A 26,982-nucleotide genomic window follows, 5' to 3' on the forward strand; every position below is an offset into this window, starting at 1 on the left:
GGTAAGATTTTTATTTTGCTGAACTCCACTGCAGCAGTGGGAAGGCACGCGTACAGAAGATCCCAGCATGGGTGCAGGTGCAGACTCCGACCAGGTTACGGGTGTGCAGCCACCACCTTATCACACTTATCACGCCCTGCAAACCACCGCTGGACCCGCTAAGAGAAGGGTACATCTCCTGTATGCCCCCAGCCTGGTAGCCCTGCACCTGAATGCATCTACTCCCACTTCTGCCCAGCCATCGGGAACCATGGTCGGCAGCTATGGCTTTCCCTTGCTCTTTGGGTCACTGGGAAAACGACACCCGCTGCCTGCAGGATGCACTCCCACCACATGGGCTGACCGAAACACCGGCAGCCATGTTCCCAGGCAAGAGAATGGGTTGCGAGCGTGGCTCACCTGTACCGTCCTCACTATGCTGGCACTTCCCCCCAGTGCACGTCTAGGTGACAGCTCTCCTTTGCTGCAGACTACAGCCTGGCAGCTGCGGCGGCCAGCTTGCCTTGTCCTCCAGATGGCTCTGGGGCTGGCCACGCTGCTCGGGGATGAGCTCCCACGGCCAGCAGTAACCAAGGTGGCACAGTGGCTCGGGCAAGCTAGACTGGAACACAGTTAACAAACTCAGCTTTGCAAAACAGCAGCACCATCCGAGTGCCGTGCCACCCCCACAAGCACAAGCCCAGCCTCGGGGAGAGCTCATTAGCGTGGGCAAGGAGCCACAGGCTGCGGTTACACAAAGTCCGGCTGCAGAGATAACAGGAGCTATACATAGCCATACTAGGAACTGCAATCACTGTCACAGCAGCTCGAACATACCACCAGCTCCTTAACCAATCAGCGGCAGCAGAACACCACTTTTTAAAATGAGTTTGCTAAAAACTAGATGTCTATCAGGCAGTCCTTCCTGCATTCTCCAACCTCTACTTTCAAGCGAGACTTTACAGTATCTGAACACTTCAGTGGCCCACAAGATGCCTGCGGTATGATTTACGTGCCCTGCGAAGGCAGAGGTAAATCATTCCTTTCAAAATGTCCACTTCAACCAAAGACTCCCCACAAGAAACGATTGTCCAGCTGAGCAGTGCTCAACATTTGCTGCGCTGTTTTGTAGCATTAGAATTAGCTCCCGTGTGCTGAGGGAACAAAGATCAGTGTACATAGCAGTCCAAATCCTAGCCTAATTACAATCATAAGATTTGCAAGCAAACAACAGTAATTTATCCCAGAGTAAAACCATACTGCTCCGTTAGCCTTGTTCAGCTTTCACGTAGAGGAATGCTGCAAAAACACCTTGTGGACATTTTCTAAGATACATTGCACGTGCAGTATGCCAGTCTTGGTTCTTCTTACACAAAGGTACATGAGGTTTTCCTGCCCTGTGGTTTGCTCTGCAGCACTCCTTGCTGGAAAAGCTTGAAAACCTTGTTCTACAATATAATTTATCCGGCACAAAATTCGAAGTACTCAATTAGCACACAGTTAATCCTAAGTTATTTTCCCATTATTGTGGGCCACTGGCACACATTTCATCTGTAAAAAAATTTTTATGAAAGAAGCCTTACATGTCCCAGGTTTGATGCGCAAAGTGCATTTAGAAAGGAGCTGAAGCTCTTAACTGATTAATAATTCATCCTAGTTGTATTATAGTAAAATAGAATTCAGAATAATTTTTTTCAAATCCCGTTAACTTCTGATATTTTGTCATGCTAAATACCCTACTGACTGATCTTCACTTTTTAACTGTAATAACTGATCCCTAGTCTAACACAAAAATAGGCGAACATTTCTTCAATGTCTCCTTTTCATGCCTCTTCTATCTCATACAACAAAACTTTGTATTAGCAGAGAGTTACAACCGCTCAGCTCTGCATGGAAAAAAAGAAAAAATAAATACATCAGGAAACCACACACCAGGCTGACTTTGCAATCGTAATTGCTCACCTGAGCAAAGGCTGAAAAAACTTCCACTTTCACACACCACACAGTGTATTATTTGGGAAGCAGGTATTATATTTCCCATAACCCCACAGGCAAAATAACACCCCCCCAAAAGAGAAGCAGGGGGAGGCATTCCTATGTGCTTGAGAGGGAAACTTTCAATAGATTTCAAGCAGTGAGTTCCCACGTCTTTGACACACAGAGACCTTGAAGCCTCACAGTCTCTACCTGGTGGCACCAGCACAGACACTGTGGGACATGCTGCTGGAGCAACATCAGCTCCCTTACCAAGGACTTGGCTGCTGATTGCCATCCCCGGGCTTGCAGGCGAGTGCACCAGAGCCCCTGAGATGCTGGAGGAGGGGGAGAAGGAGTTCTGGCCCTGCACAGGGGTGAGTGGCACCCTGTGAGTAAACGCCTACGCCTCTTTTGGGGGCCCCTCTCCGCAGGGAGGAGAACGGTAGGTGGTTTGCAAACATCCCAGCAATCAGTCTTAACATTAAACATACTCACAGAAACATGACCTCACTCTACTAAAATGTAAAACTTAAAAAATGAGTTACTATATTTGGAGACAGAAACAGAGAAATAAAACAGCGAACATGCCTTATTGCCACCCCATACATTCAGTCAGACCGGCAGGTCGAGCTAATTCCCTAAAACTGGGACCCAGCCTTGCAGGTGAGCCCAGCGCTTTGGGATCCTGACCCAGGCACTGATCTGCAGTAACACTTTCCTTCACCTCGCCTCCATCCTCCTGGTGCCCCTGCCTTTGCTCCCAAGAGGAAAGAAGATTCGGAGGGAGGGTACGTCCTTGGGTCTCCAGCAGTGGGAGATCATCTGTCAAGGCACCCGCTCCTGCCTCACAGAGGTATGAACCTGTCCAGCACAGCTGTTCTTATGGAAGGATGCCTCTAGAAGGGAGGTTCAGCACTTATCTGACTGTAAAGAAATCTTCTAACACAAAGCACGCATGCATTTTCCTGTCAGACACAAGTTCCAGTACGTAAACTCTTCAGAACTCCAAAACTATTTGTTATACAAACATATAAAAGATAACAACAACTATGATTCATTACTAGTTCCTAATAGGGAGTAATCATGACAGGCAAACACATCTGGGAACAGTAAGTTTTTCGCCTGGTGACCATGAAGTACTACAACAGGCATAGCCAGAAGGAATTTAACCAGCTTCCCATAAAAAGACATCCTCCCACCAATCCCAATGAGGCTTTCTACTGTGCTCCTTCCGTTTAGCAAATCTTAGGAGCAAAACAGTTAGAGAAGCCTCAAAGAGCACAGCCAAGCTGTGAAATTCGGCAATGTGACTACACACAGCAGCTTCAGCAGGTTCCCATGAAGCCAGTGCAGCAGAAGGATACCTGTGCTCTGCTGTGTCTTACAAACTTCATAGCTAGGAGGAAAAGAAATAGTTACCTTCAGTGTTTAAACACCTGAAAGGGCAGTAACTCATAGGACTTTCCTGCAAACTTAAAGAAAAAAAAAAACCCCTAACAAACCAAACAGCGGGGAAAGTATGTAGGTGTGATTATCAAGGTTAACTTCACTCTGCAGTCTGAGCTACTGGTTTATCAAAGTTCTTGGTAGGTTCACTCATCTAAAAATGACTTGAGATCAAAGCATTGATTGATTCAAATCATTGTTTGATTGAAAGATAATTAAAAAAATAATCACCTTCTGGTTACTCTTGGGACTAAAATGTACATGTCACATTTCTGGTGCACCACATCGGGTTTGGTTGCTATCAGAACCCACATACCTAACGAGCACAGTTCAAGTGAAGTCACCTCCCATAGTTTGCATGTAATAGCTTCTAATCAGCACAAACAAAGAGACTTCTCTCACTGCTGAAAGCTGAATACATTTCAAACAATCAAACTTAAAAATGCAGTTGGATTTTTCAGCGGTTTTTTTCTTTTCCTTCTCTCCCTCTCCCTCTACTGGTTTGGCATGAAATCATAAAATTAGATCCAGAAACAGGGAAGGAGGTTAACAGCAAATTCACAGAACGAACTGCTATTTTTTATGAGAAACACCCTCAGTCAGCATAGCCTGGTCCTACAAAACGGCCAGCAAAAGCTTCCTGCGAGCCAAGCCCTCTGCCCATCTCCCCCAGCAGCCAGCAGCAGCTAGTGCCGGTGCAAGACTGGGGCTCCTTGGCTGCGACACCTTCTTGCTTTAGGTCTTCGCTAGCGCTGTCCAAACTGCACTGCTTCCATACTGCAGACAGCAAAACTAAGATTCCCCTGTCCACAGAAATACAGACAGCCATCAAGAGAGTCATATTCAAACTGCTCATAAGCACCCTGTGGCTCCTGAGCCACATGTTGGACCCCCTAATCTACATCTCCCACAGCACAAGTTTTACCTCCCACAGCAAAAGCAGCTTTAACTGGTCTCAAGCACTTTTCTTTTGGGAAGGTTTGTGGCAGGCTGGTTGATATATCTTAGTGTCAGACCTTTTAGTGTATAATGTTAATGCTACTGCTGCAATTTAACACAGACACCAGAATCTTCTATCTTTGCTCTAGCAGAAAAAACCCAAGCACTTATATCTTCCTAAATGTACGTATGTATAAATACACATGCGTGCAGCCACACAGGCCATATCAAGTACATTAATACAGTCGACGATTTTATTCATGGCAAGTCAACACCACAGCTCCAATTCTGATAAACAAAGTGCAGCAATTCTAATGACTAATGCTTAGTATTAATTAGTTGAAATACTTCCAACCCTTGCAACATTCCTTTAAAAGGGAACCTTAGACTGGGCCTCTCTGTCCTTCCCTGAATTTGCTTGTTACTGGTCACCAAGTCCAGATGTCATGCGGAGAAGACTGGCGGAGGGCTCGGTGACAAAAAGCCACCTCTCTAAGGAGGTAACCAGCCCAAATTGATTCTTGTTCTTCCACTCGTAACACAATTTCCAACATGGACTTGCAGGAACTTTCCCAGCAAAGACGCTAGTGGCTGGGATATATTTCTAGCTGCTTACTGGTAGAAAGAACCAGGCAGGTGGACACGGTTTGGAGAAGGAAATATGAGTTTACTGTAGGACACAATGAGGAAGCCTGGCATGACAGAGCAGGCTGTATTCATCCTGTGGCTGGAGAACTTGAGGTCTTTAGAGGCAGTTATAACTAAATGAAGCAAGCTACAGCCACTGGGAATAAAAGCGCAGTGTAAAAACAATGGGACCCACTTCTGCAGGTAGAAGTCCGCACACTCGGCTCTACTAATGTGCGAGTAGCCGCGTTATGAAAGAAGGAAGTCCGTGTGGAGAAGTGAATACATGGACACTTAGGACTGGTGGGGGCTGAGACCTTGGAGGGCCAGTCCTGAAAAAACACTCCAATCCGTATTACATTCAGCAGAAACTAAGTCTGAATAAAACTGGAAAATCAGTTAACTTTCTCAGCGAACTGTCCAAACCTCCTACTGGTATTCCAATTCACCCAAGAGAACAAAAAAAAGTTATTTTTTAATTTTTGACTAATGAATCCTAAAGCATATATTTAAAATACTGAAATGTAGGAGTCGTCTTTTAAAAGCACTGCATTTTGTAAATGAAGGGTCATTAACAGCTTCGCAGAACAGCTTTAGTTCCCACTACGCATCACCTTCATAACAGAGGACAGAGCCAACAACTTCTGTTATACTTGCCTAATTTCCAACACGAAAAGGATGCTTGATTCCCAGCTTCTCTGGGAACAAAATCAGTAGAAGACTCTCATCCTTAGCCTTTATGGTCCTGTTAAATTATGCTCCTTTTTTAAGGTATGAAGTGACTTCTTTAAAAAAAACCATAGACATTGGGAAGCTCTGCTGCTGAACAGACAGGAAAATGTATTTCTGTGAAAAAAATACTCACATGTGCAAGGTTGTATCTGTGCTTCCATTTACTTGTTCTCTTTTTCCTGAGATCTAACATATACTTCTTTTTTCTACTCTAAAGACTTTAAATGGGAACGGTAAGATAACTATCTAACATCTTGACTGATACTGTACTAAAGAAGTTATGCCCACCCGAGCTTCTTTAACAGACTGATTAAGAACGGGTAATAAAATTGGCAGCAACAGATTAGGCAGCAGTATAATACATTTCCCTTACAATAACTATTCTCCTCAGGCTTAAGGACAGCCTTGAGTCTAGTTCTCCAAAACAGAGAATTACAAAGTACATGATTATAGAGTATTATTGGAGAATTACATCTGAGAGTTGCAGAAATTTGTGAGTTTAGAAAAAATTGCAGATTTTTTCTGCGGATGAAGTACTCTAAACTCAAATTATAATGTATCTCCGTAAAGCCCTATTTATTCTCCTGTTGACAGTCATCTTAGTTTGAGATTAAATAAAAACCAAACACTTTTTCTACGTTCCTGATTAATTTGTAGTTTCTTTAAACTTTTCCAAAAGTCACAAAAATAACAGTAGTCTCTATTACTAGAATCTAAGAAGCAACTTTGCAAAGCAAAATTACAAAGAATTTGCTCCCGTTTTCATACTTTCCTAGCTCGAAGAACAAGACCAACAGATGGTAAAGGCATCACCTTGGGGGAAATGCACCATTCCTCAGATATGTATTTGTATAACCCTGGTCATTTAACATGCATATTTACTTAGTTATGTATGATCACATATCCCACTTTGTATTTGGTGTATCTTACTCTATTGGTTGGAAATCAATTATTTTATACTCCTTCCACTTCAACATTGCCAATAGGTCACAACAATATTCATATTTTATAAAGATCCTTGATGTTAGAAGAGGCAAAGGGACAACTATCTTGCCAAAACATCCCCATGTACTTCCCTGCACACACCTGGCTAAGCACTTTCCAGTCCACTAAGTTAAACATAACACGCTCTGCCTTGCTTTATCGTCCAAGTAACAAGAGAAAAAATGCTACCTTCCTTGTCACACATGAATCATCTACTCTTTTCTCCATTACAGTAACTAAAAAAGCTCTGATCAACTGAGCTTTTCACGACCATAATTCTTTTATATTTACACCATTACAACTACCCAGAAACCCTCACCGGTCAACATTTTCATAACACATCCAGATTACAGCATTAAAATGACCTACAAATTAACCTCCTTTCCAACTTTGGCGTTACCTTTAAATTAGCTTTAGCTTTAAATTTTAGCATCTTCCAATGCCTATCACGTATAAATACACTTAAGTGAGGTCAGAAAACACTCCTGACACATTTGGATAACAATGACGACAACAGAGCCCACAAACATCAATATCAGGCTGCCTGAGCTTAGTGTTTTTACATCTTTGTCAAAATCATAAATGCATTTTCTTTTTTTGCTTTTCCCTCTGAAAATCTTGGAAACTTAAAGGCAGAAGTCACAAGCAAAAATGTTGATGCTCTACAATCAAGCAATGCATTTTCATCTTCAGGATCACAAAGTATTTTAAAGAAAGCATGTTTGCATATGGAGCCCCAAGGCTTCTAAGAAAAACAGGTGAGTTGTCTGCTGCAGAGAAGAGCAAAATGAGACAAAACTAGTAAGATTACTAGCTCAAAGTCACTCAGAGGAAAAATGCCAGACTGAGGAATATAAACTACTCCGATAAAACATGAGACTTCCCAAGCACTTCCCCCAAAATTAGGGGACTACTCAAGAGTTTTCAAACAACTGCACACATGCACAGACACTTTTAATCAGGTTCGTAACACAAACCCAGCAATTCCTACTGCCATGTAAGAACGAGGCAGCACAACGGCAATTCTGTTTGGAGCTTGCTCTTATGCTTAAACTGACTAAAGAAGAAATGACATTACTTAACTTTTTTTGCTGCAGTCCTAAGTGGGCCACACCTGAAAGTTGTAGCTATGTGAGCTCAGAAATCTTCTTCAGTCATCACAGAAACTAATATAGAAACTCTGGCGATTTGTTCTCTTGTTTTCAGTAGAAAATTTACATATGAATTACACACCAAATTCCTTCGGTCTGATAAACTGTTCGACTCGCATGAAGAAAATAATGCTTCCTCATTATCATCCTCCTCTTGCTATTCTTTGCTGTCTTTACAAAAAAACTGTACATCTGAAAGCAGCAAGTGCAGTGCTAAGTCCATCTCTTGCTTTAAGTCTACGCATAGAAACAGGGGTTTGGAAATATATCCTTACATTTCAAGGGATTTTAGATTCCCAGATTTTCTGCCAGTCAGGCCTGCTTGTTAGTCACTGCCTTATGCGTAAGTACTAACACAGCAATTTACACCAGTCAAGAAATCATCTGATGCAATTCAGCTGATTCTCAAAGACACAAAGGATTGCATGTAATAGCCTGCCTGAATGACTGATGCTCAGGACCTGACTGCAAGACCCAAATACCAAATTTTTTCCTATTACTTTTCATATTCTTTAATCACCATTAGATAAAGAACAAATGAGCATACACAGAGGCTAGAAACAGCACAAAAGTCACTTAGGTGTTTCCCATGACAGAATACAGTTCAAACACTGTTTTTGCACTCAAGAACAAAAATGCAAACATTTCATAATCGCACTACGTAGGGGAAATCAAAACAATCCTTACCTTATTTAAAATGGCATTTTTAGTAAAAGGTCAGGCTATGCTAGTACAAGGTGGCAGGAACCATGCCATCCTCCTTCGGCAGACTTTTCCAAACACCCCTGTGTTCAACTAAGTCTAACTCCGCTCTGTTTTGTTTCCCTAGGAGGATCCATTCAGCACCATGTGCTCCTTTTCAGCTGTCAATAAACAGAAGCGGTGAATTCCCCAGCGCTTCACAAAGCTAGTTAGGCATAGCCATTCATTTCTTCAGGAAAACAGGGCATTGATTTCAGCAAATTCCCAGGGAGCAGCTACAACAAAGAGATCAAAGACCCATCTCCTTTCCTGTGAGGCTTTGGCCGGCCAGGCCGAGAGGAGCAGCGACAGGTCTCCCGAAGAGCGGGCTTGAGCCCCTCCGACCACCGCGTGCTCCATTCACGCCCGTCGCCTTCCTACATTCCCGGGACAGCCCCCGGCGCTAACCGTGACAAACCCCTACATTCAGGCAGCATAATGTACTGCACGCTAGTTCATCCAAGGATAAAAAGAAAAACAAGCTCCAAGGGAAGTCCGCTGCTTCCCTGACCAGCCGAGCCTCAGTAGCTGCCAGACATTTTGTAAACTTCTCTTTTTGCCCTTAGCTTCTCCATCTAAAACAGAGAAACACTTGCTACCTCAAATTCATCATGCCGAAACTTCACTGGGATGTTGGCTTTTTTGGTTTATTTCCACAGGCTTGAAGACTTAGCTGCTGGAGTTTGAGGTCTAGCTGCAGCAGCCCTTGTATTGTGCAGCCATGACATTTTCTTTGTGCAATTTGCCCCAGACTGCAGCAGTTTTTTCCTAGGAATCTAAGGGGTTTTGTTCTGGTTTGGTTAGATTTTTTTTTCTTTTTAATTATACATCTAGTCTTCATCAATGTGACCTGGAACAAGATTTTTAATCCTAGAATTTGACTTTGTATTGAACCAAGCATTAGTGAAAGACGATGCTGCGGTCAGGCTTAGGGACTGGGTGGTTAGGCTACATGTCTACTACCAAACAGTAAGAGCCAGAGACTTTTCCCTGGTGCTGAGACCACCTGGCATCAGCTCCACGTGTCTAAATGCTCCTCACCTCCTTCCCTCCCCCCCGCCCCCGTTTGGTTACATCCAAATTCCTTACCCGGAACACAGCCTGGTAGATGTTATCCCCAAAACACACTTTGGTGTTGCTTGTTAGCATAGGCCAGTACTAAGCTCATGGGCTGGCTCTGCACTATTTATTTATATAAAACCAGACAAAGATCTGGAGTCACTTCACATCTGTACAGATTTGCCACATTATTCTTTAGCATTCTTCTGCGTACTGACATTTTTCCAAGGCACTACCTGGCTGTCACAAAACCCACATGCATGTCTACTCCCACCAGCTGGAACCTGGAAAGTAGTTTTAAGTCTTTCTGACTCCAATGGCAGTCACATGTTCTCATTTCAGAGCAGGGACATGGCCTGGTTTCAGCTGGGATAGAGTTAATTTTACTCTGTACCACTGGTATTGCCTCGAGGCTATTCACACGTCTCCAAGTGAGAAGACAAATGTCTATCCCTCTAGCATGACCGAGTATCACAGGATCTGCCACAGCACAAGCTGTACAATACTGAGAAGACCAGGGACAGGTGGTAGGGATGACTGATCATTGCACAGAAGATAGCTGAGGACACAAGGAAATACAGAACTGCAGAATTATCTAAGTTGCAAGTGACCTGTGGAGATCAACTAGCCCAGTCTCTTGTTGAAAGCAGGCGCTTAGATTAGCGTTACCCAGGGCCCTGTCAAGCCTTATCTCGAGTATTTCCAGTGTTGGAAATTCCACCACTTCCCTGGGCAGCCTATTCCAATGTGTAATTGATCCCACAGTGAAAATGCCCCTTACATCCACGTGCATCTCCCCCAAAGCAACTTGTGGCCATCGTCTCTTGTCGTGTCACGGTGCATGCTTGGGGAAAGAGTGCTTCCACCTCCCTCTCCACAATCACCTTTTTTGTACTGGAAGACCATGACTAGATCCCCTTGCACGCTCCCTTCTCCAGGCGGAACACAACCGACTCCTTCAACCTCTACTCAGGTGACAACTTCTCTAACCCACTGATCAGTAGGAAAAGCATGAGAGAGGTGCTGATGCTGAGATGAAGAGAGAAAAATGAAACTGCCAGGGCACAAATTAGCTAAAACAGTCAAACCAGCTTAAATAACTGAGTAGAACTGAAGAGTCTTAAGTGATTTTGACCAGGACCACTGTGCAGTCACCCTGCCCTCTCTCCTTTCTTTAACATTTCACTCCTGACAGCAGATAGCTTAGGCTGGAGCAAGAGGCTGCAAGTATCGAGGAGACCTGAGCAGTAGTTTTTTGTGGTAGTTATGACAGCAAAGTATAAGGATATGCCACTTGTATATTCTTTGCTGTTGAAAAAGAAGGATGGCTAATAGTGATGAGGCGTGAGATTTGGATGTGACTTGGGATAATGATGGCTTGGAAACACTGGAGTTAAATTCACAACGTGATTAAAACCCCCCAAGCACATCACTCAGTAGTAATCTGGGATGGTATTTGTGCCAAAGATAGATAAAACATTTTAGATAGAATTGTAATTTTAAGTCTCAATGAACCAGTCTGTTCTTATACATGGGCCGGATTTTTACAATTTTACTCATATTAAGTCATGCTTTACTCCAAGAATAATCCCGTTGATTATAATGGTAATATTGTTCCACAGATGTCTCAGAAGAAACGCAAATGTAAAAGCAGACATTATACTTAAGATAAAAAACATCAATCATGAACACATCTGGGAACCTGATAAAAACATACGGTACAGAAAATCACTGTGGGATGATGGAAATGTACTTACATAGCAGGTCTGTGGACATGTCTACAGATCAGGCAAAGGAAACCTACATAAAATAAATGAAAAAAGAATGATCAGTTTTCTGAACTAGCACTATTCATGTTTAAACCTCATGCCAGTTATCATATGCATAGTTTTTTAGTTCTTTAGGAAATGAGGAGAACATCTCTAGGGAAATCTAACAAGGAAGAATTTCAATTTGTAGAGGAAAAGAGTAAATCCATCTATTTTTTACTCCCTAATAAATGATTCCACTTCATTTCACAAACAACGTGAACTGACAATATTAATGTAATGCATTTTAATTAAGAGCAGTTGACTGTATCCCTTCATTAACATTTATTATTAAAACAGAATTTTCAGGCACTGTGTATTTTACCCCATTGCATGCCATTCTGTGTTTAAGCCTGCTATTTCAGGTATTCATCTTAAGAGTCCTCACCCTTGCAGAGTCAAAAGGGAATCTTAACTGATATGGGACAAGACATTTTATTTGCTCTCTTGAAAGACTTCTGGAGACTTCTAGATTTCTGCTGAACTCCGTTCATCTTGTTCCCCTCCCATTCATCTGCTGGTTTTTGACTGAAATTTTACTATAAGCACACAGGAGCAGAGTCTGAGTTTTCTGTAGCTGTCTGAGCAGTCTCCAACACAGTAGGATCCCAATGTGTGGATAAGGCTACTTGGAGCAACAGAAATAATATGGCACGTGATAATAAGGGGGCATCAAATAACAGTACGAATCACATCAGCTTATGCCATTTTGTTGTGTCCTGTACAAACCTTTAAAATTTCAGGCAGTGTTTGAAGGTGTATGTATACAATTTAGGGTGAAAACTTGACTCTGATGAAGACAACAGTATTTTGTTGCTGACTGAAATGGGTCAAAGAAAGCATCTTCATTTTTAAAAATACAATGATCGTTAGTAAGATACCTCCAAATTAATTGGAGCTGGTTGGGAGAACTGAGGGAGGAGGAGTATGTACGAATGCAATAAAGACAACAGGAAAAATGGATGGCAAAGAATAATGAGAACTGAGAAGGGAACAGACTCAAGGAGAGTAAGGAAGTGGTAAGGTAAGGTGAATGCAGACCACAATGAGGCAGAGAGGAGTCAGTGGCCTGCTGATGAGAATTTGCCGAGGAAAAAGCTGTGACTCTGCCAGGCTGTCCATAAGGAGGATGAGGAAGCTGAGATCCAGCTATCTGCTGAAATGTACAAGCACGCTGTAGTGCCATTTTGAAGGCTGAGAAGACTAAGGTAACGCTTCTAGTGATCCACTGTAAGCACCTAAGCTGCTGTCTTAGCTTGAGGACATGCCACTTGTCCCTGTATACAAAAGCAGCCGTGCTGAGCATTCCCCCAGCATTTACTCAACAATGATATACATACAGATCATCATTACTGGGCAACTTAACAAGTATGCCGATTACATTAGCAAGTTAACAACTGATAAACCTACATATCTTCATTTAAGTGCTCACAGACCCAATCCCAAGACCAAGACACACAAAGTTAGTAAATCAGACTTGCTATCTTACCATGTGTCTCATCACAACATAATCAAATCCCCAAGGATTCAAATTGTCAATCCTAGCATAAAAGACATTATGTAAAGAAAATGTATTTTATAGATGCTTTGCACTCTGGAATTTGGAAGAGTTCTGATGTCAAAATATGAAGGGCTGCCTGGTCTTTCCTTCCTGTATGCTTAAACATGTCTTTCAAGCCTATGCTGCCTGCACCAAACAGAAGAGAGGTACAAGCTTTGCATTTTAAAGAGTGATTTGCAGTGGTGGGTGGTGAGGGGTAGTTGACAGGTATACTGTAGTCTTTATTGCAGAAAATTCATATTTTCAACACAAAACCAAAAAGATTCCTCCCACCTTTGGGCTGCACACATTCCCTAACATCAGTGGGATAAAACTGACAGGGAGCAGCTCATCAGAGACCTTCAGTGGGGAAGACACTACAAGGAAAGACACTTCAATTGCCCATGCACAAGCATCCCGTGTCTTTTGAGGTGCCCTAGGATATATGAAGCACCCACATGAGGCTGATAGCTATAATATTGGTTATACAGGGTAAAAGAGTCCCTCCTAGGACCAGAAGCTAAAAGCCAGGCAGGGCATCTCAGACAGCACTAGATGCTTACGTTTCAGCAAATTAAATCAAGTCCTACAGTATTACAGTTTGTCTATTTTTACAAGAAGCCAAGCAGCAAACAGGCAGGCTGCTGGTACATCACTTCTGTCTGAGATCAAGGGGACTGCAGATGAGGCATGAAAAAACAAGTGCCAGCACATCAACTTCTCTTTTGTAACCTCCATCCTCTGCCAAAACAGCTGCCTCCGGTGAACATACAGCTTATAAACTGGCTTTTGTCTCTGACTGGGACTGTGTGTAGATGTGAGAGAGAAGCAGTAACGGGGCCTGCATGTTAAAAGGACATCAGCAGGTCCTCTTTCCAGGTGAAAACAGCCACGCTGAGAGCAGGCTTTCTAAGCAACAAGTGTCCTAGCCCAATTTCCATCAGTCAGAAAACACTTAGTTTCTGCAAAAAAACTACTCTGCAGTTTCACTCCATTCTCACTGAGAATGAGGCACTTGTCTGTGGTGTTAATTTCTAAGAATTTAGGCGCTGCAGAGGGAACAGTGGACTTTAATGGCATCCATATGTGACTGTACTCACACCAACTTTTGTCATCCCTAGACACAGCAGGCTACATGCTGTCACTGTCAAACCAGTGCCATCAACTAATAAAGATTTCATCCCTCCACTGAATTACTAGGCAAAATGATTTAATTGTGCTGGCATTCAATCTGCAAGGCAATTACCTGGTAAACCACCACAAGACAACGAGCTCTCCCCTTCCATATGATCTGAGTCAGTAGTATACCTTCATCCTCCCGCACCTGGTGTGCAGCAGTCTCCTGTCATGAAAGAGCCCAGCCTCAGCCCATCTCCTCCCTGCCCCCATCCCGTCTGCTATCCAGCCATGTTCCAGTGATACTGTGGTCCATGAACTCCCCAGTTAAGGTTTGCTTGAATTGTTCTGTGGTGTCACTTTGGCGGTAGAGGAAGGGGCATGGGGAATAAGGAGCACATACACCAGCTGGGACAGAAGACCTCTTGACATAGAGACTGTGGCAGGTCAGAATGACATCAGAGGGACCCAGATGAAGAGCAGCATGGTCCAGAGCAACACAAACACCTATGAGACACCTCCACTGCAATCAAAAGGCTAATCTGCTGCTGGGGTGGGGGCAGCTATCAGAAGCTTGAGGAGGTTCTCCATTCACTTATTACTCAGAAGCAGATATGAAAACCACAGCAGAAAAGTGCTATTGCACAGGTTGGCTTTTCCCTCCCATCCCTCTTGCCCGTGCTGACAGGGCTGCCTTCTCCTGCAGTCTGGAGCCAGGAAGGAATTGGGCCATGACACTGCCATCTCCCTGCTGCCCCTCATGGCATTAAAGGCGCGTACCAGTACAGGCAGGTCACCTTGTAATGACCTCTGTTCCTAACAGTTCTCCTAGGACGTGGTCAAAGGTACAAGACTCTGCTGCAGAAGACTTGCCCCAGAGAATGAGGGCACTATGAAGAGGATAACCATAAATCACTGAAGCGTTTTTCTCCACAGGCCATCAAAGCCTGAGAAACTTTCTCTTTTTTTTCCCCTGTATGGTCCTCTGATGAAGCAGCATTAGCAGCAGCAACCCCATAGTGCCCAAGTCCAGCCCTTGGGGAGGGCACAGAGACTACAGACCAAGAGGAAACACCTCTGTGAGGGCATCCCCATCACTGCAACACAAGCCACTTCAGGAACAACAGAGCAGGAGGTGCACCAACATGAGGAACTGCTCCCCTTCTAGTAGCCGGTCAGGACGTTATCTCTGACAGACAGGGTAAGGATAAGCACAGCAAGGTGTATTTGCAGAGTCTTGGGAGCGTAAGCAGAACTACGAGCTCCTTCATAAGCTATGCTAGCTCTTCCCTGCTGTTACCTTCAACATGGACCCAGAACTGCCTGTCCTCCAAGCTGCAGAAACCGACCACCATAAATCCCTCTCCTGCTTCAAGGTCAGCCCTCTGCTGCATGAGGGCACCTCTTGCGTGGTGTATTGCCCCCCCCGACCAAGGGGGCTCCAACACATGCACAGTCATGGCAGCCACTTACGCTGTCCCAATCAGGCACAGTGCCTGGTGGTTTCTGGCCACACCAGTCACTTGTCAATCTAAACTTAGGTGGTTGGCCAGTGGCCATGCTGGCCTCAGCTTAACAGTCCCATTGGCCAATCTTCTGTGTTTTTACTCCTTGTAAACCACATTGATGTACCACATTGACCTTTATATGAAGTGTTGCAGGTATATTGGCCAAATTTGCTGCTCACACAGCCAAAGAAGTTGTTTGTGGTTGCTCTTAAATACTGTCCTTCCTCATCAGTGAGTGGGCAGAAGAGGAGGAGGAGGAGCAGAGTGGGGGATGTTTCCCATACATGAAAAATGCAGCCCTGAAAATTTGAGGCAAAGCCTTATGAGGTTCTTACTGGCTTTCAGGTACTAGGAAATTAGCTTACGCATTTAGGTTGAATAGGACTTGATGGGTTAAGTATAATAGATGGTTAACAGTCTACAGATAGCAAAGCAGTGATTACAGGCACATTGGATGATTAAAAGTTCGATGCTTTGTGATGGTGAAAACTGGTTATGTGTTGGTTAGAGGAAGGGAGGATGGGTTCTGCACTGCCTAGTGAGAAGGGCATGTCACAGAGTATATTTGTGTAGGAGCCAGGATTTTAGGTTTTATTTTTCTTAGTTGTTCCACCACTGCCACAAATTTACAGAATATGCATTCTGTGTTTTAGAAATGACTGTAATGGGCACACTGTGGGCATGTGGGATGGGTACACATTATGGTGGTGGGATTGCCCTGGGATGTCCAGGGTCCACAGTCAGAAAGGCAATGCCTGTTACCCCTTCTGTTCTGATGCAGAGGACGTGGGAGTAATGAAATCAGCCAGTTTCCAGGTACAGTCCATGAGGAGGACCTACACAAGGATCAGGGTCGCTGCTGCACCAGAGGAAGGGTGACTCCCACAAGGAAACACACAGCAAGGGAAATCAGCCTGCGCAGGATCTCCAGGGCTGTTCATGATGCACATGAGCTGTCCATGAAGGCTGCCAACAACAGCCTTCATAACTACCTTGCTTACCAGTGGTTCGCACTGAGTGGCAGCAAGAGGGGCAGCACTCCTGTGCCTGGAAAATGCTATGATGACACCTGGCTAAAGTTTCTGAATGCAGTTCTCACCTAAAGTTCTGTATCCACTGCAGGTCACTGCAGATTTCTAGGAGGATGACACGGTTCTACCAAACAGTGCTTGCTTCACTGGCCCTGAAGCTTATCGTCACCAGAGATAACAAACTCCATGGCAAAGGAGGCCAGAAAACTGCTCTGTGAGGGACCTTTGCAACACCTGCAACATAAGACTGCAACTAGCTGTTCAAGACAGCTGTCCTGCATGTAGCACCACAGCATTCTTATGCGGGTTCACGTGACAGAGCTCTTCTGCTGACCTGACTCTCTTCCAGAAGAGGTACATCTACCTTCCCTGGCATCATAGAATCATAGAATCATAGAATCATTTCGGTTGGATCATGCCCCAGAAAGCCAGAGGAAAAGCAGGCACTGATGTGGGAAGAGACACAAGTGGCAGCAACAGGAAAAGCTTTCATACCGCCACACTGACACTGTGGGCGATACCCTTATGCTTGCATCATGATGCCATCTGTAGATGACAAGAGAACATGCTGCCTGCAAGAGACCTACGCCATGCAGAGACAAATACCTGGATCATAGCTTTTGAATTATGAATCCACCGTGAGCAGAAACACAGCTGTTCTGAACCAGTCAGCATCTGCCCCCCATAGCCCTCAGAGGTTATTACAGAATTCCTTACATTGCTTTCCACACAAAAACAATGCCAAAACGTAATGACAACTGTCAGCACAGGCATACTCTTTCTAATGATCTGGCATTATACTGCTCAAAAATGCACCTCAGTTTCATGCTGCATGCCCAAGAGATGCACTAGTTAACCAGTCACCAGAAGACTCTTCTCCTGATGCTGTGAAGTTATCTGTCCACCTTACTTGTGCAGCTGAAAAGGGGATGCCACTATACTTCAGATACTCAGAAGAATGTCCAGGACAACCCACTTATAGATTCACAACAGCCCTACGTAGATGACATTGTTATCTAAGTATCTTTTATCACATTTTAACTGAGTAAAGGTAAAACACAAGTAAAAGCATTTTTTCAAGACATCTATGGTAAGTAATACGGTTGCAGATGTCTTTACATCTGCAATACACAGCAAAGATGTGACAGGAAAACCACACTTAACCTACTTACACTGAGATTAAATCAGGAAGGACTCTCTTCCCCCATTACAGAAATCGGTTGCTGGGGTTCAACTTTCAGCATACCTTATGCCTCAGGTTGCATCCATCAGAAGAAAACATACCTTCAGGAGACAATGCATCTATTACACAGCATTAGCATTCCACTAGTGTCCCTTCTTGTTCTCTTTTGGCTACTGCTAGTGCTCATGCTGGGCTAACTGCATTTCTGCTGACATAGTTTCTCTTCTCCCTAATTCATGAACAGGAAGGAAAGCCGCAATGATATAGAAATTTTTTAAGTATTAATGGAGGGAAAAATGAATATGCAGGGCCAAAATCACCATTCAGAGAAACCTATGTAGATTTTCTGAAGTTTGTGTTAGTCCCACATGTGTATCCACAATCAGGATTCGGTACATGTTAAGTATAACTCATCAAACATGTCCAACAATGAAACTCTGTGCATTTTGTATCTACCACACATAGAGTCCCTCACTGGAGAAAACATGAAATTATAGATCACTTTATAATTTATCATATAAAATAGCATATACTTGTCCCTTTACAAAATTGCATATTCTTTCCAAATCATGGAATTATTTTATAATTATAAAACAGAATAACTCTTTTGTCACCATAATGTTTTTCTTTAGGTACAGGATTCCGCATCTTTCCCTTGATTAAGCAAAGAACTTGACCGGTACAACACAAATGCTTGCGTCCCTGATCGAGAAATCTGGCTCACTGATGTTGCAGAAGTTCTTCAAATGTAAGTCTTATTTGTGAATGTAAAAAATAATGAAAACACAAAGTTATATATGGAACATCTCTCTTTTACAAAGGACTGTGCAGATGTAAAAGAACAGTGCACAAAATCATAAGGCAGACTGTGGGTGGATAAAAGTCATGCTCTCAAGGATATGTTTTCCCTAGTGTGTTTACTAAGAATATTTTGTATACCTTCATGATATTGTTTTGAACTGTGTATACACACACAAATACTACACAAATATATAAACTAGTCCTGCTGCTGAAGGAAACTTTGTAACTATATACACATCTCTACAGATGTCCTCGTTTCAGCTGGGATAGAGTTAATTTCCTTTCTAGTAGCTGGTATAGTGTTATGTCTTGGGTTCAGTATGAGAAGAATGCTGATAACACACTGATGTTTTCAGTTGTTGCTAAGTAGTGTTTATACTAAGTCAAGGATTTTTCAGCTTCTCATGCCCAGCCAGCAAGAAGGCTGGAGGGGCACAAGTTGGGAGGGGACACAGGCAGGGCAGCTGACCCAAACTGGCCAAAGGGGCCCAAGGGACGTCATGCCCAGTATATAAACTGGGGGGAGTTGGCCTGGGGGGGATCGCTGCTCAGCAACTAACTGGGCATCGGTCTGCAAGTGATGAGCAATTGCATTGTGCATCACTTGTTTTGTATATTCCAATCCTTTTATTATTATAATTGTCATTTTATTATTGTTATCATTATTATTTTCTTCCTTTCTGTTCTATTAAACAGTTCTTACCTCAACCCAAAAGTTTTACCTTTTTTTTTTTTTCCTTGATTCTCTCCTCCATCCCACTGGGGGTGGGGGGCGAAGTACGTGAGCAGCTGCGTGGTGCTTAGCTGCTGGCTGGGGTTAAACCACAACAACAGATTAAATGCCTTGGTATGCAAGCAACCAAGAGCCCTGTCAGTTTCCAGTAACTTCGGGAGGTCAGGCAATAAGACATCCTATTGCCTTCAATAAGTTTTGGATCAGTTGGCTATTATTTTGCCAAAGCTATACTGAGTGTTGCATTTGGATACATAAAAAAGTCCTGCTTTACCATTCCCTGCACCAACTAATCAATATTCTAACCTGGTTACAATCACCTTAACATGTAGCATCATCAAATATGGTCCACATATGCACCTATTTATCCAAGTGTATTTTCAGTTTAAAGCAAAAAAGCAATTTTCATTAAAAGTAAATCCATTTTATATCCTGAGTCCTGACACCAGAAATAAAGACCAACAAATCCCAGTCCTTGTTTCTAAGCAAGTTTTTCCTGTTCTGAAATATGGCACTGCCTCTCATCATAATTTTCCTAGCCTCATATCACATGATGTTGGTCTATTTTGGTCAGCAAAAGACCTATGGCAGACAAGGCATCAAGTACAAGTCTTTGCCCATCTCCAGTGCCCTGGTAACAGAAGAAATGCTACTAAACAGTATTTTTAAAAATCAATAGCAACAAAAGGGAGACAAATCCCTAGGGAATTATACCAAATGGCATCTCACACCAGCCTGCCTTACTGAGGGCTGCTCTTGTTTGGCTTTGCAAAGCACTCAGCATTTTGATTGCGATCCAGCAAAGCATTTCTGCATTTCCCATGTCTTTCCACCACTGACTTGCAGGGAACTATTTGTACACGTGAAGACAAACCTACACTTCATATTTTGCTGGATCAGGATCAAGGTACCAGCCATCTTTCTGGATCGTTGTTTTGTTACGAGAATTGGTTAAAATAAGCTAAAAAAAAAATAATCTCAAAAGTGTGAGTTTTAGAAAGCCACAAGGCCCAGGAACATTCCTAAAATAATTTGCATTCCAGAGCAGCAGGGCAAAACTATTTCCATTTCAATGAGCCTGTGGAGAGGACTCTGGTCTACTCACTGAAACTCAGGACTGAACCCTGGCACAAAACAAATACCGAACCCACTTGTATGAGGTCACGTGAAAAAGCACTTTTTCCTATTCTCCCTTAATACCTTGGCTAAACTCTTTTCATTGCTTCAGGCCTGCATCCCAGCACTCATTTCAGGAAGGGCACTGCCACTCCTCTCAGCTGGACAGGCTGGTGACAGGGAGATTTCCTTTCCCTTCCCTGCATCCTCCTCAAGTAGCCTTCCCCAAGGAGTCAACAAGTCTCCTGCGGCTTCAAAAAAGGTTTTACAAAAACCTCGGCTTTAACACTCTCTCCTTTCATAAGATTGCTACAAATAAAATGCATTAGCAGCCACCAGCTTTCCAAATGCGGTGAGTGAAACCCACAGCAGAGACAGACAGACTGACGAGTTCCCACACAGTGCAACAGCCACTCCCATGACCAGAGAGGGGGATACACATTTAGCCAGTACTTCAGCAACATCAGTAAATTTCAGGAAATCATAAAAACAGATTTGTCATCTGGAAGCCAACACCTTACCTCACACATCTTGCTTAGGTTATGGTAATCTAAAACCTCCCAGCCTCAGATGCTCACAAACTTTGCATATACCTACAATGTCATCCAGACGGGTCCTATTGCAATAACGTAATGCAGTGTGTAATGTTGCTGCTATATTATGTAAATATTAATATTCAAATTATTTGGTCAAATTTCACGTTCAGAGTCTTGCTCTCGCTCTTTAGAAGCTTTAAATTTCAATACTGTGAAATGACCACTTCATTCAGAAACTTGTAAAACTGAGGAAGTTATACCTGAATAAGGATTTCAGGTTGAGAATATTGGTATTTTTACAGGTATTTTAGATGCAACATATGACCTTAACAGTGATTTCAGCAGGTTTAGCAGCTTTGTCTCTTTAGCTGCTTCATAAAAGCTGAATGTCTCTTCTATACATAAATTACCTATCAAAGCATAATTAATGCTCTTCCATAATATGCCCCACTGTTGTTAACAGCATCTTGGCTAGTACTAATGTTTTCTTTCCTCTGTCCTCTAAGGCCTCAGACTTAGAGAATTGCTTGAGCCATCAAAGGAAGCAATGACAACACTAATACATCCTCAAAACTCAAACTAAAGCATAAGCAAAGAGTTTTCACTAAGAAAATACTCGAGGTAGAGAGACAACAGTAGCTGATTTGTTTAATTAAATGCCATAAGCCTTGCACTGGGTAACAGCTGCCTGTCACATCCCACAATTGGTTTGCTGCAACCTGCATCGCACGGTCAGATTTTCTGCCAACAGCAGCTGGATTTGCCAATGGCAAACTCGGCAGCAAAACCACCCACGTCCTTTCACTCCCGTTGGCACATGGACTGGCTGGAGTGGGATACTGCATGAAAGACGCAATCTTCCACTTCATACGGTACAGATGCAAGGGGCAATTATTAAAACTAATTTACTGAAATGGAGCCATTACATTAAATCATCAGGGACTAATTCTGCTGGAATTACACTGTAACTTGAGGAGTGTTTTCTTATTGCCTTTTCTTAAAGGGTATGTTAGTTTTAGGGGTTAGATTTTCATAGTAGTGCTCAGAATGCCTACGGTGCACAACTGTAATAATATCCAAATCCTGCAAATACTGCATATACGCTTGATTAATGAAAGCTACACATGTTCCCAAATATTACCTGTTTCCTTAATTCTTCCTTTGATTATGAAGCCATATGATAATTCCCAAAATCCGCAAATTGCGGCTCACAGGTTATTGTTGAATAAATGTAGATATAGATGCAGATTCAACACAATGAATCACCATCCATATTCAGCACAGTAATCTGCTTCTCAGATAAAGATGAGAGAAAAAGTTACTCCCCACTGTCAACTAAAGATCAGTTGAATCTCTTGCTCTCCCATACTGACAGCTTGTAACACAGAGTTCTAACTCCTGCCTTTCCAAGGTCTGGACTGGAGGCCTTCTTGGTAATTGTATGGTATACAAACCTCCTAGGGATCCTCTGCCATTTCTTGCACATTACTCAAACAAGAAGCCAAAAAATGTGGCATTACATGCACAGTGTTCATGCTTGTTTAAAACTTCAGCCCGCACAGTAATGTAGTTCCAACCCTTTTCTCCAGCAAAACTGAAACTTGAATAAATTAAGGGAGACTGGCTCTTGTCTATGCAAGCTGCTTTTTTCAGTGTAGGAGAATGCAAAAGGAATTATGAAACCAGAATAACAAGGCCAGTGCTGAAGAGCCCTGTAGAGACCAGTAAAGGAACAGTTCAGCCACCACCTCCACAGGATGAAAAACCCCACTTCAAAATAAGCGACCATTAACTCCCATATCAATACTAAATTAGGAACTTGAAATTTGGCGCACCATGGATTACTGAATGCAAAGTCCAGGCAGATACAAAATATACCTTGTATTTCAGCAGTTCGGAGTTTTTATTACAGTCACTTGTCTGTATGACATTTTTTCAGAGACAGTCTTGGAATATGTTTAACTTCTCCAAGGGCTCTAGCAACATGGGCAAAGAACACCATTTCTTCATTTAAAAGTTATCCTGATATAGAAAAGGTTGTTACAATAATGTAGAAAAAATCCTGTGCTCTCTAACCTTTCATTAAAAGTTCACCAAGAGGTCATTTGTCCTTATTTCTTCACCCAGTTGCATGACCTCTTCAACTCCAACTTTGACATTTGAAACATCCATTCAGTATGGTTCAGTGAGTAAATGAAAAATAACCCCAAACAACTCAGACATTTGACATTTGCACCCCAAGTTACCAGGAGGTCATTTTAGTAATTTATAAAACCTACATGAACATATTCCGTCAGATGTTTATATGGGATGTGAGGTCTGCAAGTAGAAGAATTTGGGGTTATCTAAAAGTGTCCGCTATCTAATACTTAGATGATTTCAGCCAACAAACTACTGAAGTGTATTCTACTTGTTGCACCATGACATTCTAGTCTCCAACATCTACTACAATGTTAATAAAAAACCAACAGATTTCTAATAAACGATCATTGATGACTTGCTAACCAGATTTGCATTGGGAGAATCAGTATGATTCAAGAATCAGTGCTCTGCTGGGACAAACTGAAGGCACAGGTCACACTTTCCACAAAGATGTTGTTTTAAGTTGTCCTGTAAACTCCACAGATTCAACTTTTGAAGAACATCCTTGTCAAAATAAATGAAATTAAAATTACCATTTGTCCTGGTTTCAGCTGGGATAGAGTTAACTGTCTTCCTAGTAGCTGGTACAGTGCTACGTTTTGAGTTCAGAGCGAAGAATGTTGATAACACTGATGTTTTCAGTTGTTGCTCAGTAGTGTTTAGACTAATGTCAAGGATTTTTCAGCTTCTCATGCCCAGCCAGTGAGAAAGCTGGAGGGGCACAAGAAGTTGGCACAAAACACAGCCAGGGCACCTGACCCAAACTGGCCAACGGTGTATTCCATACCATGGGACGTCCCATCCAGTATAGGAACGGGGAAGTGGGGGGGCAGGGATTCGCCGCTCGGGGACTGGCTGGGTGTCGGTCGGCGGGTGGTGAGCAATTGCACTGTGCATCATTTGTACATTCCAATCCTTTCATTATTGCTGTTGTCATTTTATTAGTGTTATCATTATCATTATTAGTTTCTTCTTTTCTGTTCTATTAAACCGTTCTTATCTCAACCCACGGGTTTTGCTTCTTTTCCCGACTTTCTCCCCCATCCCACTGGGTGGGGGGGAGTGAGTGAGCGGCTGCGTGGTGTTTAGTTGCTGGCTGGGGTTAAACCACGACACCATTTAATGCAATTTAAGATTCTGGGACCCAAATATATTATTAGAAGTATGACAGCAACCTTAGCACCTAAGTAGATGCGTGACAACTTTTGCTATGAGGTTGGACTTTAATTTTTAAAATTATAACCTGACTATGGGTTTTTCTAAATTAGATGATTAATACAGTAATCAGTGCAAATCACTGACCGTAAAGACTAATTCAGAGACTTGTATACTCTAACAAATGAGTGAATTTGACAAGAAAAAAAGTTTTAAAGTAATATATCCTGCTAATATTTTTACAGATCAAAAAAGACACTCATTCCACATTGTCTTCAACTATTCTGTGAACCTTTTTACTTATTTGGGTACAAAATATTTACGATAACCTTATTTTTATACACTGTTTTCCATTAGTTTAAGAAGTCTATACTCATTTTTGTAATGTCCAATTTTAAAATTATTTTTAAATGTTGATATTTTTAATGCTGATAAAAGTGGTAAGAAAAACTTAGCAAAAACCTGACAATTTTTTTTTAAAAGGACTAAGACCCACAACCCCTTCTCAACCGAGTCACTTTGATGACCTCTAATATCCTCTTATACACTCTGTAACTCAGTATTTCATCTCTGCTAAGGGTCCAGAGATTTGTAAATATTTGCCTGTATGGGTGCCGAGGCCTGCAAATATTTGCCTGTATGGGTGCCGAGGCCTGCAAAGACTGAAGTGTTCTGAGATTCTGGCTTCAACACTGACAAATCACTGAAACTGTAAAGAAACTTACTGAAAAAAAAAAATCAATTACAGTCTTTTATTTTAGAATAAGATAAAGAGGGAAAACCAATTTACTCTCCCATTTATCCTTGTTTTGTTTTGTTTTCTTCCTTGTCAATCTCTCTGTTTTGGTCAGGGCAGCCTCTCTTCATTTTATTCAATAAAAGCTTGAAAACTAGGATACATTTTTATTAACCCCAAACCTCCACATACCTTAGCAGACTCAGTGAAAAATCTGTAGAGCAAATTCATGCATTAAAAAGGGAGATGATTCCATCTATCACTCACACTAAGAATATTTTAGAGACAAGAACAGCATGTAAATGTGCACAGGTCAAATAAAGATGATTTCTAAGCAGGAAAACTATTCTTGTCACTGGCAGCTGTTATGCGAGAAGTAATAAGGTCCAGAAGACTTGCCAGGCACAACCAGAGATAAGAATATCATTACGATCCATCTGCAACCCCCAAGAGACCCAAAATGCCTCTGCAATCTTTTGTTCGAAGCAAAAGTAAAAATCCAAAGCAACAGGTTTTGAAACCAGGACACTGTGAGTATCACCACAGCGGTAAGAATCTTTTCACAAACACCTCTCCACAACAGGTTCACAGCAAGGAAAGCAGAGGATGCTTTTCAGAACTACAGAATTTCAAGATCACAGATTTTATAGTACATGTGTGCTTGCTTTGCCTGCTTATTTACTTGTTTTGTGGGGAAAGGAGTGTTAGGTTTGTAAAAACAAATGAGTTGTGAACAAGTCAAAATATTTCCAGCAAAACTTATTTTTGTCTGAATATGCTGAGTTAACTGAAACCAAAACATTTTGCAGAAATGTATCAGTTTCACTGGCTTTGAGATGAATCAGTGCTACAGGCTGTGTTATATTTCACTGAAATTGTTGGTTTCATCCTCCTTCATTTGGGCTATAACAGCCTCCCCCCCAACTGTGGAAATCCCCACCTGACACGATTCTTCTTACCTTCATTGGCACCTACCACTGAGCGACCTCTTTCCAGTGCTTGGCACCATCGGAATGAGGAAGGGCTATCTGGCTGCCAGCTTTACAAAAAGCAAATGATGCATCCACTTGGGATACCTGATGTGCTAGTTTTCAAATTTCTCTTCCACCAGAAGAGGGAGGAATGGTTTTATCATAGGGTGTTTAGATTCATTCTGGCCAGCAGCCTTGCTCTTTTCTTGGATGAGCCCTGAGAATACAAAAAGGTAGTGTTTCAACAGGTAAATCACCTGATTTCACCTGCTGCTGTTTCACTGTAAGAGGTATTAAGTCACTTGTTTAATTAATATGGGTGATCGCTGAGGTATCGAAGTACAGTTGAAGCAGAAAAGACTTACATTACTACTTCTCAACTTGTCTTAATCGCTTAAAAAGGGCTTAATGCCTTTTACTTGTACTTGATGCAGGTGAGCCATGACTCCCACTGAGATACAAGAAAAAAATCAGAAGCCAGAAAGCATCCTGGACCACATATGTAGAATCTTTTTGCTTTCTAGAACATTACAAAGGTTGCCCCTCTGCACAGAAAGCTGAACTGGTTGCTAAGAATAAATGAAAATTGAATTAAAACAGAACTTATTATGTTGACAAAACAAATCTCTGGGGTTTTTTGCACTGTTCTTCCAAGAGTTTCTCTTTTGTTTCTTCAATCCAACTTCAGTTACATTTTCAGTAATTTCTTTCCTTGAGCTAATACTTTCCAGTATTTCATTATCTTTCCTTTGCCGTTTGCTTACCGCCTCTTTCCAGATCTTCGTTCGGCATTGCTGCTTCCCTTCCTTTCATACTCCCCTTGGTTCTCTGCACACTGCATTTCTGGCAATGACTCTGGACATAATTCCACCTGACAAAGAAGGAGCATCCACCTCTCTGGGGACAAAATAAATTTTGAACTAGCTTAGCTACATCGTTAACGTATGCTTCACTGGTCCTTCCACTGTTTA

At 42.4% G+C, this 26,982-nt stretch overlaps 1 protein-coding gene across 1 annotated transcript in view; it reads right to left on the minus strand.

Moving 5' to 3' along the window:
• PLAGL1 (PLAG1 like zinc finger 1) overlaps positions 1–26,982 on the minus strand; it is a 52,600-nt gene that overhangs the window by 19,406 nt on the left and 6,212 nt on the right. The window contains exon 2 of the mRNA XM_052784580.1: positions 11,393–11,435. Coding sequence (XP_052640540.1) covers positions 11,393–11,411 — 19 coding nt within the window. The 5' untranslated portion in view covers positions 11,412–11,435. The remainder of the gene's footprint in view (positions 1–11,392; positions 11,436–26,982) is intronic.

The sequence above is a fragment of the Harpia harpyja genome, chromosome 4 (genome assembly GCF_026419915.1).
Source record: "Harpia harpyja isolate bHarHar1 chromosome 4, bHarHar1 primary haplotype, whole genome shotgun sequence".
Lineage (NCBI taxonomy): Eukaryota > Metazoa > Chordata > Aves > Accipitriformes > Accipitridae > Harpia > Harpia harpyja.